General features: G+C 50.6%; 1 protein-coding gene across 1 annotated transcript in view; it reads right to left on the bottom strand.

The window, feature by feature from the left end:
- The window catches only part of ACACA (acetyl-CoA carboxylase alpha), a 100762-nt gene that overhangs the window by 26411 nt on the left and 60488 nt on the right, over positions 1-13863 (bottom strand). The window contains 4 exon segments of the mRNA XM_030231272.2: positions 8207-8317; positions 8789-8909; positions 9358-9455; positions 9987-10256. Coding sequence (XP_030087132.2) covers positions 8207-8317; positions 8789-8909; positions 9358-9455; positions 9987-10256 — 600 coding nt within the window.

Genomic DNA, 13863 nt, shown 5'->3' with positions numbered 1-13863 from the left:
GCCCTGGTCCAAGGCTGCTTGCCTGCCTAGGTTTGGGTTACGCCTAGGGTTAGGGTTTTGAAAACCACAAAGCCCAGAGCTCCAGGAACTCTTCAGCTGCAAAAGGCATCCCAAGGGGATCCCAAAACTGCCAAGACCTGGCTGCCTCCATGGCTTTATCCTTAGAACCAGCCCTGGTCCAAGGCTGCTTGCCTGCCTAGGGTTAGGGTTATGCCTTGGGTTAGGGTTTTGAAAACCACAAAGCCCAGAGCTCCAGACACTCTGCAGATGAAAAAGACATCCCAAGGGGAACACAAAACTGCCAAGACTGGCTGCCTCCATGGCTTTATCCTTAGAACCAGCCCTGGTCCAAGGCTGCTTGCCTGCCTAGGGTTAGGGTTATGCCTTGGGTTAGGGTTTTGAAAACCACAAAGCCCAGAGCTCCAGGCACTCTGCAGCTGCAAAAGGCATCCCAAGGGGAACACAAAACTGCCAACACCTGGCTGCCTCCATGGCTTTATCCTAAGAACCAGCCCTGGTCCAAGGCTGCTTGCCTGCCTAGGTTTGGGTTACGCCTATGGTTAGGGTTTTGAAAACCACAAAACCCAGAGCTCCAGGCACTCTGCAGATGCAAAAGGCATCCCAAGGGGATCCCAAAACTGCCAAGACCTGGCTGCCTCCATGGCTTTATCCTTAGAACCAGCCCTGGTCCAAGGCTGCTTGCCTGCCTAGGGTTGGGTTATGCCTAGGGTTAGGGTTTTGAAAACCACAAAGCCCAGAGCTCCAGGCACTCTGCAGATGAAAAAGGCATCCCAAGGGGATCCCAAAACTGCCAAGACCTGGCTGCCTCCATGGCTTTTTCCTTAGAAATAGACCCACCCCAAAGCTGTTTTCCTGTCTCAGCTTAGGGTTAGGGTTACGCCTAGGGTTAGGGTTTTGAAAACCACAAAGCCCAGAGCTCCAGGCACTCTGCAGCTGAAAAAGGCATCCCAAGGGGATCCCAAAACTGCCAAGACATGGCTGCCTCCATGGCTTTTCCTAAGAACCAGCCCTGGTCCAAGGCTGCTTGCCTGCCTAGGGTTGGGTTATGCCTTGGGTTAGGGTTTTGAAAACCACAAAGCCCAGAGCTCCAGGCACTCTGCAGCTGAAAAAGGCATCCCAAGGGGATCCCAAAACTGCCAAGACATGGCTGCCTCCATGGCTTTTTCCTTAGAACCAGCCCCACCCCAAAGCTCTTTTCCTGCCTCAGGTTAGGATAGGGTTAAAGGCAGAGCTATACTCCACTATCAAGTCTACAGATCTTTTATTTAGAAGATATGGTGCTCTAAATGCACAAAGAGCTCCCTGTCACCTTCACATTAAAGCCCCTAGTGCCTGGTAAATGGAATTATATAGCTGTCATCTCCTTTCCCCAAAGTTTTAAGAGTACAATGGGCTCATTTTTTCCCACTCCATCCCAGCTTCAGAACTAAGAGACCTACTTTGTATTGATTTAGAGTCTCGGAAATAAATAAACCTGCTTCTCCAATGTGATTCACAAGAAATTCATGATACACTATTGCATGATATATTTCAAGCTGCAGCTCCGGCTCTTTTTTCCCTTTGGTGAGTGATGGGGGAGGTGGGAGCTGGGGGGAGGTGGGGAGCTGACAGCCTGATGGTTATTGGGGATGGCTCCTGACTGCAAATCCTGCACAGGCAGGTCCTGCTGGTGGAGTCTTTCCCTGCTTCCATTTGGTGAGACCAGAGGGGGAAGGGGCAAAGAAGCAATTGCACTTCACCTGGCAGGGTGCAGCCAGGTGCACGTAGAACTGCAGCTCCTGCTGGAGAGCCCAGTCCTCCTCACAGACACAGAGGGAGCAGGGCTCTACAGCTGGTCACACACATGAGAGTTCTGTCTGTCTGTCTGTCTGACTGCAGCATCACACATTTTTGGTGGGAAGGTTTTCCCACCTTGCAGTTACTGAGGAGGATTTGGGAAAATTTCTGGGTTGCAGCAGAAAAATCAAGTTTTGCAATCTTGAGAGCTGAACTACAAACTTGAGATCAGACAGGCTACAAATGACCTCTAAAATATTTGCTGTACGAATTAAAAACAAAAATTAATTTGGGAAGGAAATCAGCTGGGAAATAAACACAGGACAACATTTCATTCGATCCCAAAAATTCCTAAGGAGAAGCCCATCCAAACTGATACTTTTTTCCTGAAGAGCTCCAGTTTCAGTGAAGTGGCATTTCCAAATGAAAAATGTCTTGTCAAAACCCTCGTGCCCCTCTCTCCTCTCCCTGCGTGTGTTTTGCTCAAGGTCACTCCCTCAGTCAGTGGTAAATCAAAAGGACTCAATGCACTTTGCAAACTAAAATTACAGCCCCTATTCTGCATGGTGCCAACACCCATAAATCCCACCTGCCTCAGCCAGGGGTTCCCTAATCCAGATGTGAACCCCATAAACAATATTAATGGTTGTCTCCAATGCAAAGATCTTGGTCATTTCCTTTGTCACCTTCTGGACCCCAGAGAACCTTCTGGAACCTGTAACTCAGAGACCCTCGGGGCACAGGCTGCAGTGCAGGGACCTCTTCACCAGGACAGTGAAACTCTGAACACTTTGCAGTGTGAGATCAGGTTTAGTCATGAGAAATGCAGCAATTCTCCAGTGCTGCTCCTGTAGTTCCCACCACGTGTCCAAAACCACAGGAATTTCTACAGAAAACACCCCAGGCTGGTCACCCCAACGTCCCCCTGGGGACAGCCCAAGAGGGATGGCCAGGACCAAAAATTCTGGGTTATATTTGCTCCTGTGGAACATTAGGGAGCAGAGTTAATGCTCCAGTGAGAACACAGCCTGCAGGATCCCCAGGAGCTGGGACACAGACCTGGGGAAAAGCTTTGGACAGGCAGAAGATGGGCCACGATGGTAAACTCCTGTTTGGCAGAATTAAACACACACAGAGCCCCCAGCCACACAGATAAACGGAGCAAGATCTGTATTAAAAATGATAGAAGGAGGGAGAATAAAAAAAGTCAACAGAAATCCATTAAACTTTCCTCCCTAAGCAAACACCAAGGGACTGATAATGGCATGCCTGGAACGTAAATTGTCTCTAATGGGAACAATACACAAATATCACCACTTAAAGAAAGGCAATTAAAACCAAAATGCAGCCACGGAGGGTGGTGGTTGTTTATCTGCACTGAGGCCAGGCATCCATCCTGCTTGCACCCACAGAGCAAGGACCTGTGTGTCACCAGCAGTGCCACCAGCCACACCCCTGCAGCACCTCAAGCCTCTCAGGGTAGGGAAGAAAGGAGTGAGCCTGGCTTTGCTGGCTCTGGGCCATGGTGACCCACATCAGGGACACCTCCAACAGCACCTGGCAGCTCTGGCAGCTGGAGAGCACAACCTCCCCCCTGAGCCCACCCTTGTTCTCAGCACCCCACGGCCACAAGCACCCAGGGCAGAGCAGAGGGTCCTGTCCTGCCTCCCAGGACTGGGATAACCTTGGGCAGCTCAACCTCCACACAAGGAACCTACACTCAATGCTGGTGAGTGCTGATTTCTGGTTGACACTTCCCACCCCTCCTTGCTTAGCATTCTCCAGCACCCTGCACCCATACAGATCTCCCAACAGTCCTGCTGTGCCACTACAGAATGATTCATATCATGCATTAATAATTATAATGCTCCTTTGAATGACAGGGCTGGCACTTGCTGTTCTAACTCACATGATTGCTCTCCCATGATTGCCTTGATCTAATCCCAGGACTGGAGTCATCTTGAGCAGATACTGAGCTATCCCTGCCTTGAATCTCAAAAAAAAAAAAGAGCTTTCCACAGTACAAACCCCAAACATCATCAGGCTCACAGGGCTCTTATTTATTTTTGCAGATTGTGAAATTGAAGGGTAAATATTACTGTTAGCAATCACTCCCCAGCCCGTGTGAGCCTCCTGTTCCTCCCTGAGCTCCTCCAGGGAGCCTGAGTGCTGCCCAGACCTCTCTCACATGGGCACAGCCCCCTGAGCAGCCCTGACCTATTGTCTCATCCTGTTCTGTGAATCCCAGAGCATCCCAAAAGTTCTGCAGCACAATTCAGGACTGAATCAAAACCACAAAGATATTCTCTTCTGGCCATGTGCAAAGGAATCCAACAAGACCAAACAACACTTTTTCTTTTTGACCCATTCTGGTCAAAAATGCCACCCCATGACCAGGCAGGGAAATGAAGCCCAAAGTGCTAAACTATGCCTTGAATATTTCATATTTTAGTTTCTGACCCCTCATCTTCCCTGCAGACTCCTGGCAGGTGGGATTTGTCCAGCTCACCCTTGGTGCTCTCAGCAAACCATGGGGAGCACAGGCCAAGTCATGACCAGACAGTTTGGGGGAAAATAAAGCTAAAAGAGGAGGAAAACAACCCAGTGCTGGTCAGAATTCTGTTACCTCTGACAGCTTTGGGGCAGCTCTTCATCACCATCCCAAAATGAACTGCCTGAGAGCCTGGTTGAACACCTACACAAATGATGGGAATGCTGCTAGGAGCAGTTCCTGAAAGTCTCAGCTGAACCTGGCTTCCCTTAGGAGAAGCCTAGAACACCTCTCTGCAGGGAAAACGTGACTGCAAGCCACTATTTGTTTCCATTAACACAACAGTCTCCAAGACAGGATTTCTTTTAAACACGAAAGACAAGGAGGAGCAAACTGATTAAAAATAGGTCAGCAGCAGACTCTGGAACATCCTTGGGAGGGCTGAAATGGAACATAGCCCTGGAAGCTTGAAGCACATGAGCAGTGTAGGAACTGGGAATGCCAGGCTCTTTGGTCTGACTTCCATCAAAGAGAAAACCCATGGAAATGGAGGTGCTGGTGCAGGGCACAGCACATCAGGTCTGAAATCACCCCGTGCTCAGGTTATGACGAGGGAAGGGAGGGAGGGAGCGAGGGAGGGAGGAAGAAGAGGAGGAAGGTTTGGGGGTAGAAAAAGGGGGAGGCAGGGGAAGTTTAAAAAAAAAAAAAAATAAAAATCTCTGCCTCAGCAAAAGTTTTCATTAAAATTTTAGACAAATGATCTCTGTGTCCTTCTCCCATGCTGCCTGGGGCTCCATGCTATTTCTATGCAAATAACAACCTCGTGGTTTATATCTTATTATTTCCACCGGAGCTGCGGCGACATGACCCGAGACGTGTGTGAGGTAGAGACAGCGACAGAGAGAGAGGGAGAGAAAGAGAGGGAAGGGAGGGAGGGAGATGGAGTGGCTGCTCGCTGAAGTGTGAAAAAATATTGTCAGGAGTGAGCAGCAAGAACAAAAAAAAAAAAGAGGGAAAAAAAAGAAAAAATTGCAGGGATAACGTGTTTATTTCAGCCCCTCTCCCCATGTGAACCAGCATCTTTTAAAATTCATTGGGCATCAGGCGATCATGCACAATCCATCTGCTTTCACTTTATCATTTGCATTTCATGCCTCCTGGCTTTTGATGTGCTGATACTTTGATGCAGTCAGGAGACGCGCATTATCATTATTTCAATTTGCAGGGGGGTCAGCGGGCTCGGCACAGGCGCGGCACACGCTCACCCCGAGCAGGGAAATGGCATCTCCACCCCTCCATCCACCCCCTGCTGAAATGCACCGGGAAGACAAAGGGGGCCAGCTGAAACACGGCCCCGTGTGCCCTGCGCTGGCACCGGGAGCATGGCACCTTCACCTGGGCACGGGGACAAAGGCAGCTCCAGCAGGGAAACCCTGCACAGCCCCGGGGCATTCCCTGCCAGGGAAGGGGCTGGAGGGTGCTTTAACCCAGCTGTCTCCCCAGGATGTGCCCTGTGCTCACCTGAAGCACGTAGGAGCCAAGCCCAGGAGCCACCAGGAGCTGCAGCTCCAAGTGACACTGACCTTGAGCTCATCCTCTGAGTTAGAGGTCACCCTGGCTCTGGCAGCTGGACCTTTCCCTCTACACCTAAACCCTCAGGCTGCTTTTACATAATGATAATGAACAAGACCAGCAACAGCTCTGGCTGCACAGAATGTTTGCCACCATTCCCCTCTGCTCCCTGTGTAAATTAGAAAGAATCCAGCGTTTCACAGGGAAAAAAATAAAATTAAACAACTTCCCAGAAAGCCCTGCCTGCTCTCTGAAAGCCCAATTGTCTCCATTGCTGCAGAAACAGTTTTGTGCTGCACGTTCTGCTGGCAGAGAGGAGACATTTTGAAGATGTGTCTGCAGACACAAGGAGTGTCAGCTTTGTCCTGCACCCTCTAGGAACACACAGATGTAAAAGTCAGCAATGGAAAACCTGTCCCAGATCTCTGGCACCTGGCTGGGGAAAGCTAAAGGTGGCAGTTTCCATGGACGTATCTTTGTTTCAGCCGTGCCCTGACTCCCCACCTCCTCCAGGGGAATGAGCAGCACCAAGGCTGACTCCCTGCACACAGAACAGCCACAACAGGCTTCCCTTTCTGGAGCCTCAGCCCTGGGCATGAGCAGGAACACATCACATCCCACACCCACACAGCCTCTGTGCTCCTGAAAGGGGACACTCTGCACAGCTGGCCCCTGGCTGGCACTGACCACATCTCTGGCCCCAAAAAATTCCAAGTGGCCCTCTAAATCCCAGGGACAAGTGTTGAACAGGCTTCAGGGAGCACGGGGCCAGCCTGAAGGCACTGCATGGCAGGAGGATGCCAATGGATCAGCATCCACTGCTAGCTCCAGATCCTCCAGAGGATCAACCAGACTGAGCTCAGACATTCCAGGCTAGCCCTGGACACCAGCTCCCTACTTCAAACACACTCCTGGGACACAGCTGCAGCTGGATCCCTCCAGGAAGCCCTGAGCAGAACTGCAGGATCCTCTGAAGGATCACACAGATATCACACACACCCAGGAGTGAGTGGGACTCCCTCTGTTCAAGGGCAGGTGAACACTGCTGGGAAAGACAGAGAGGATGCAACAGGTTCCTCCCTCACCTTCAGGCAGGTAGAGATTCAGAGCTGACACAAACATACCAACATCCCAACAGAGCAGGGAGGAGGGAAAGCGACACACAGGATTGTTGAGCCCACTGAAATTCTCAGGATGGGATAAAACCCCCCAGAAAGCAGCTCCTTCTGCCTGTGCCTGCTGGCAGAGGTCAGGTGCTTAATTCACTTCATACCCTTCATTTTGAAGTGCCTAAAATGTAGTGAGATTGATGGAGTCCTGTGGAAACAGGCCCTGAGTGCAGAGGCAGGGAGTGCAGTTAAACCTGGGAGAGGGGAGAGCTGAACAGCCTGGCCCTGCCATCTGGGAAACTCTGCAGGGCCCCGAGCCCCAGCCGGTGACAGCTGGAACCAGGCAACTCACTGCACTCCAGCAAGCACTAAACTGACTCAATTTCTTTTTAAAGGCTGGATCTTCAAATGCCTCTTTTCCTCCCATTGATGCAGGTGTGTGTGATGTGTGTAAGAGATCTAACTGAGGGTGCTGCAGCCTAGAGTTGATAGGATCAATGCTTCATTTTCTGCAGAGCCCCCTTTATTCAGGAGAATAATTCAACAAGAGCCTGTTTTCCTTTATCTCCCATTGTCAGGCAGGCACTCCTGGAAACACAGCTTGCCATGGAGTACAGGCACCCCAGGTGCTGAGAGTGGCTGAGAACAAAGCTGCTCGATGGGGAAGGGCACTCACAGCACACAGCCCCAACTCCAGGGAAACAAAGCCCTCAGGGACAGGCACGGAGCAGAGCGGGCTGGGAGCCTGTCTGCAGCAGGCAAGGAGCTGCAGCCCCTGCCATTAATGGGCTTGGGGCAGCAGGGGAGAAAATCTGCCTCTGGAGTGGGGGGAAAAAACCAGAGCCACTTGAGCAGTGAAGCTGTAAGTTTTCTTTGTAACAGGCCCAGTTATTCCTCCTGTCCCCACAGCTGGGATTTCCAGCAGGAGATCTCGCTCCCAGCCTGGAAAATCAGCAGCCAAGCTCCTGAGGCTCAGTGCTCCCCAGAACTCACACAGTGCTGGGGCTGGCTGGAATTCAGGGCATTCTGAGCCAGGTATTTTGGACCTTCCAGCCCTGGTTCCCCTCACAGCCCTCAGAGGGTGGGAGAAGGCGTCGCCCGGGATTGACCGCGGGCCTGCAGCCTCTATGGAAAGCTGCTCTCCTGCCTCGACCCACAGCACCCCAGGGCTCCACGAGCAGCCCCAGCTCCCCCCTGAGGGCTCTGAGGGCTCTGAGGGCGGAGGTGCAGGACCCACCTTGTTGAGGGCCCCACAGCCGGTGAGGATGATGTGGGAGTTCTCCACCTGGATGGTTCTCTGGCCCAGCCGCACGATGTAGGCCCCGATCCCGATTGCCCGACACGTCACCTGGGAAAAAAGGGAAAAGAAAGGGAAAAAAAAAAAAAAAAGTAACAGCATTGATTTCTGTCTCTCCACACAGCCCCAACCTATTGATTCAAACACTGAGACAGAACTAGGTGCGTTTGGAGTACAAGGCCATGAAATCTACTCTCGCTGGAAAATTCCAGAACCCGCTGCTTTGTAAAACACAGGATCTGAACATTAATGTGTTTTATTAAAAATTAAAAAAAAAAAAAAAAGAAAGAGAAGCAGCAATTTTCAGACTGAGCGAACAGGAGGCCAAATGCCTGAAGTGTTTTAGATTGAGTGTGGAGGGGACCCAGCCCTGCACTGTGCCAGGAGCGTTGCTCAAAGCCCACAGGAGCCCATTTCCATCAGCCAGAAGGCTGATCCCAGATGGATGCCTGGGATATCATCACAGGATTTTTAGCTGAAACAGACAATACATTTGAAGAATAGAAAGCAGTGGGGGATTACCAAGCTGATGGTGATAACACTATCATAGGCTAAAGATGATTCTCCAGCAATCATGCCAGATGCTCTGAGGTTCTCCACTCCAAGCCCGTCCTCCTTGCCGATAATATCCGTTATCTTGTACCTGAGGGAGACACAGACAGCCTCTGAGTCACAAGGTCCAGTGATTTGCTGAATCAGTTTGCTACAAAGAAAATGAAAAGTGACTAAATATCATTAAGGTTCCAAGGAGAAATGTGCAGAAAGCCCAGGCCCATCCTGCAGCACCATGGAACCTTCCCACAGGAGTAGCACTGCAAGGGGAAAGGCCAAGGGAGAGAAAGGCCTGGGAAAAGTGTCCTGTCATTCCCACAGGACCTGAGGAGCAGGCTGACTAATAGGAAAAAGGGAAAGAAAGGAAGGGAATGCAGACAAAGGGAAAGAGGAAAAGAACAAGGATTACGACGAGGCTCTCACCTTTTCTTCACTTCCTTCTTCCATGCTCCATCCCCTGTCCCTAGGGAATGACCCAGCTGAGGACAAGGACATGCCATGCATGCCCCAAGCATGAACAGAAAGCTTTCCATTCCTACCTGGACTCTCCATTTTCCTCCACGTGTTCACAGTGAACAGAGTTCAGGGCACTGACTTTCTTATAGTCTTGAGGAGTCAGGTACAGGTACTTGTATCCCTGCAGGGAAGAACACCTCATGTTGTATTTGCAGGGACCTCGTGGCAGGAAGGAATGATGAACCTGACTCCATCAGAAGGCTAATTTATTATTTTATGATACTATATTATAATAAAGAATACTATACATACTAACTAAAGAATACAGAAAGGATACTCACACAATGCTAAAAAGATAAACACGAAAACTCGTGATAATCATGAAGACTCACAACTTTCAAGAGTCTTGACACAGCTTGGCACTGATTGGCCAAGGAGTCAAAATAACTCACACCAGAAACAATCACCTGTGGGTAAACAGTCTCCAAACACATTCCAAAGGAGCAAAACCCAGGAGAAGCAAACGAGATAAGAATTGTTTTCCTTTTTCTCTGAGGCTTCTCAGCTACCCAGGAGAAAAATCCCAGGCGAAGGGATTTTTCAGACAACGTGAATGCCACACACCCCCACCTCTGCTAGAAGAGGTGCTGTCAGAACAAGCCTGCTGTGGGCTGCTGCAGCATTTCCCCCTGTGGCTCCTGCTCCCCCTCACCTTGTAGGGGTTGTCGGGGTCCTCCCAGGCCACGTGGAACATGTGGCGGATCTCCTCGGCCAGCCCGATGCGGGCCCCGCTGTTGGCAGCCACGTAGACGCGGGGGATGCCCTGAGCCCGGGCCAGCTCGGAGGCCCTGAGGAACAGCACGTCCTCCTGGGGCCCGAAGGAGCCGATTTTGTAGGTGATGTCATTGCCTATGACAATGATATCCCGGCCCTCCGGGTACTCGGGTGTCTTCAGGGTCATCTTCCAGGCCACCATCCCGATCTGCAGCCCAAGAGCAGAGAACGGCACAAAATAAATGTTGTGTCTTCAAGGTGTGAGAGAAAGGAGTCACACGGGGATCATTTCTCTTGTTTAAAGAACTCTCTTGGACTTGGCATTATTTTCCTGGGGTTGACAGCAGCTCTGATGGGCTCTGCCAGTGCACAGCACAGCTGGAAGCACATGATCCTTCCCACATTCCTTGGAGCATGTTCTGCACTGCTCTCACCCCACCAGGACACTCACACTGGTTCTCCCTCTCCCTGTTCAGGGGTTTGGCACAGGGGCAACACCTGCTCAGCCTTCCCAGGTATCACCCCACACCCTCATCCTCCTCACCCAACCCTCATTTTAACCCCCTTTTTATTTGATTGCTATCTCAAATATCCTTCCATTTCTTCCTCTCTTCCCTTTTCCCTTCCCCAGCTTCACAGCAGCTCCATCCCAAACCCGCCTGGCTAAGCAACGTCTTTTGCCACACATTTTTCTTTCCCAAAAAATCAGGGGCTGATCTCTGCTGGCCCATCTCCTGGAGGATGAGCAGCATCCCTCCCTCCCTCCCCTGCCTGCCCCATCCCTCAGCTCTCTGCTGGCCCATCTCCTGGAGGATGAGCAGCATCCCTCCCTCCCTCCCCTGCCCTGCCCAATCCCCTCAGCTCTCTCTGCTGGCCCATCTCCTGGAGGATCAGCAGCATCCCTCCCTCCTCCCCTGCCTGCCCCATCCCTCAGCTCTCTGCTGGCCCATCTCCTGGAGGATCAGCAGCATCCCTCCCTCCCTCCCCTGCCTGCCCCATCCCTCAGGCAGCGCTCGGGGCTCGGAATGCCATTAACAGATGGGAACAGCAGCGTCCCTTGAAAGCCACATGCATCACCCAGTCCCCGCTTGCCCAAGGATCATAAGCCCTGAGTACACATTCCTCAAGCCGATTGCACATCCTCTGCAATCAGCAGGGCTGAGACTCTCATTGTGGAGCCTCGGAATTCTGAGCATGATGAACTAAAGCGGGAGGGGGAGAGGCAGCAGATAGATCTGTGCCATTTAATCCACATCCAAATGGCACAATACACAGCCCAGATCCAATCAGCATCTGCAATAAGATATGCCATAATAGGCTCATTAAAAAAAATAAAGAGGCAGAGGAATTAATCAAAGGGTCATTGGAAGTAAAGCAGGCAGCAATCCAAAAATATTACAGCCAGCTACTGGCAGATCCTTCCTTACAGCTCCCCTTCCAAGAGCTGAGATTGCAAGTTACAGAGTGTTTCAGTTCACCTTCTCCTTGGATTCCTCCACTCCTACTCAGACAAGTCGGAAAAGAATAATTCTTTTGCCTCTGAACATTTGCAGACCTACAGTTCCACCTCAGCATCCAACTGCAGGGTTTGGAACAGAGAGATGCTGCAGCAGCTTCAAAGAAGGGAGCAAAAAATCCCTGAAAGTTGTTTCCTTACAGCCACACTGACCCCATCAGCCAGGGCTGAGGGACCAGTGATGGATGAGGGAGTCCCCAGGGCTGGTCCCACACTCCATCCCACCCACAAGGATATAAGAGATTTTCCTCACTTTCAGCAGCTTGATGATTTTTGACAGCACATTAACAGGCCAATTTAAGGCATTTCTTATTTAGAAAATTCAGATTGTAACAGAGGTGTTGAAATAGTTTCCTAACCCAAGGTCATGGGTCCTCTACACCCGCAAAGTCCCTTTTGCCAGTGCTCACCAGTAGAACAGAAACAACCTAGCCAGGGCACAAACTCCTGAAAACAGTTTACAGTTGACAAATATGGAGCAACCCTATATAGTTTAGGAAAAAAAAATTAAAAGTGCACCAGTATTAGCTTGGGTGTCTTTTGCCTCCCCAATTCATCACATGTTTTGTGCCATTTATCCAGTAATAAAAGCCACGGGGATCTGCACAACTAAGGATTTTTTTTTGCTATGAATTTGCTAGATTCAGTTGAGATTTATGGGCAGTGGAGAATGGCTTTCTATTCCACAAAAGAAAAAAAAAAAGAAAAAAAAAGAAGGAATAACAAGATTTTTAAGTTAACGGCAGCACTCCAAAAACCGGCAGCACTCCAAAAACCGGAGAGTTCCCAGGTTAATTAGCCAGGATGAGCTAATCACCTAAGAGCACCGGCAATAGTAGGTGATGGTGAGCAGCCCTGGCTTTGGAACAGGCTCTTTTGAAGAGGCAGCACAGTTTGGAAGTGCTGCTCCTGCCATGGCTCCATTCCCAGCACACCCAGGAGTGAAGAAGAGGCGGAGGAAAAATAAAAGCAGGAACCGTCTTATTTAACTGTTTTTATGTTGGCAAAATGATTTGTGCCCTGGTATTTCCATAAGAAGTGGGACCATTATTCTCCTGTAGGAACACATTTGGTTAGAAAAGTATCAGTGGGCAGCACGTGAAAATCAAAGGGGATGAATTATTCACAAGCCCCGATCAGAAGTGATCATTATTTCCGATGCTCCAAACTGTGATTAGGATTCAGTGCTCAGCTGTCATTTGCACCCTGAACGGCCCCAGCCCCGCAGACACGCGGAGATGACACCCAAGTTTCAGATGTATAATTTTACACACACCTTCTCCCACTCCATCTTGGCCTTAATGGAAGCATTAAGAGCCAGTAAAACGGGCGCGCTAACGAACGGCGCTTCCCCGGCGCTCGTAAACGCCGCTCGTTTGACACCCAGTGTCAACACTAATCATGGCCTAAAATTAACACCAAAATTGACTTCAACATTAATTGCACTATCGATGGGAACAGTAATACACACACTGATGCAGTTCCAAATTGACTGCTGGTGGCAGGCAGAGCTGTTGACAGCAGGCACCGAGGGGAACGGGGAAGGAGCCGATCCCAGGCTCCCTCCGGGCAGCACGGCAGGCTCCCGAGCAGAGGGGAGCCAATGGCAGCTGGTGCTGGGGACAGGGAGCTTTGCAGCCTCTTTCTGGCAGGTTCTGTAATTCCTGGAGAAGCACAGCCAACTGAATCACAGAATATCCTGAGCTGGAAGGGATCATCCAGTCCAGCTCACAGCTCTGCACAGACATCCTGACAATCCCACCCTGTGCATCCCCGAGAGAACTGTCCAAACACTCCTGGAGCTCTGCCAGCCTTGACCACTCCCTGGGGAGCTTGTTCAGTGCTCCACCACCCTCTGGGGGAAGAACCTTTCCCTGATATCCAACCTAAACCTTCCCCTGGCACAGCTCCAGCTGTTCCCTCAGGTCCTGTCACTGGGCACCAGAGAGAAGAGATCAGTGCTGGTTTATTCTACTTCCCTCACTACAGGATGGTGCTGAGCCTGGGGACTGAAGACCAGGCTGCTTCATTTTATCCATTCACACCCAAATTCGGAAAGCTGAATGTGGGCGTTTACTTGGTGCAGATGCAGAAATTTTGGCATTTCATCATTTGAATCTGCTGCCTGGAACTTCAGCCCTCAAAGAGTGACACTCTGCACTTACACTGCACAGAGCTTTTACATTTTTATCTGGAGCAAGAACCAGCTCCCAGGAAAAGGGCAGAGTGCACATGGCTTGCCAGAGGCATTCCAGCTCTGTGCCTTGTCAAGGGTGGAGTGCCAAAACCCAGGATTCCT

Source organism: Serinus canaria, chromosome 19 (genome assembly GCF_022539315.1).
Source record: "Serinus canaria isolate serCan28SL12 chromosome 19, serCan2020, whole genome shotgun sequence".
Classification (NCBI taxonomy): domain Eukaryota; kingdom Metazoa; phylum Chordata; class Aves; order Passeriformes; family Fringillidae; genus Serinus; species Serinus canaria.
This window is presented reverse-complemented; position numbering and strand designations above follow the sequence as displayed.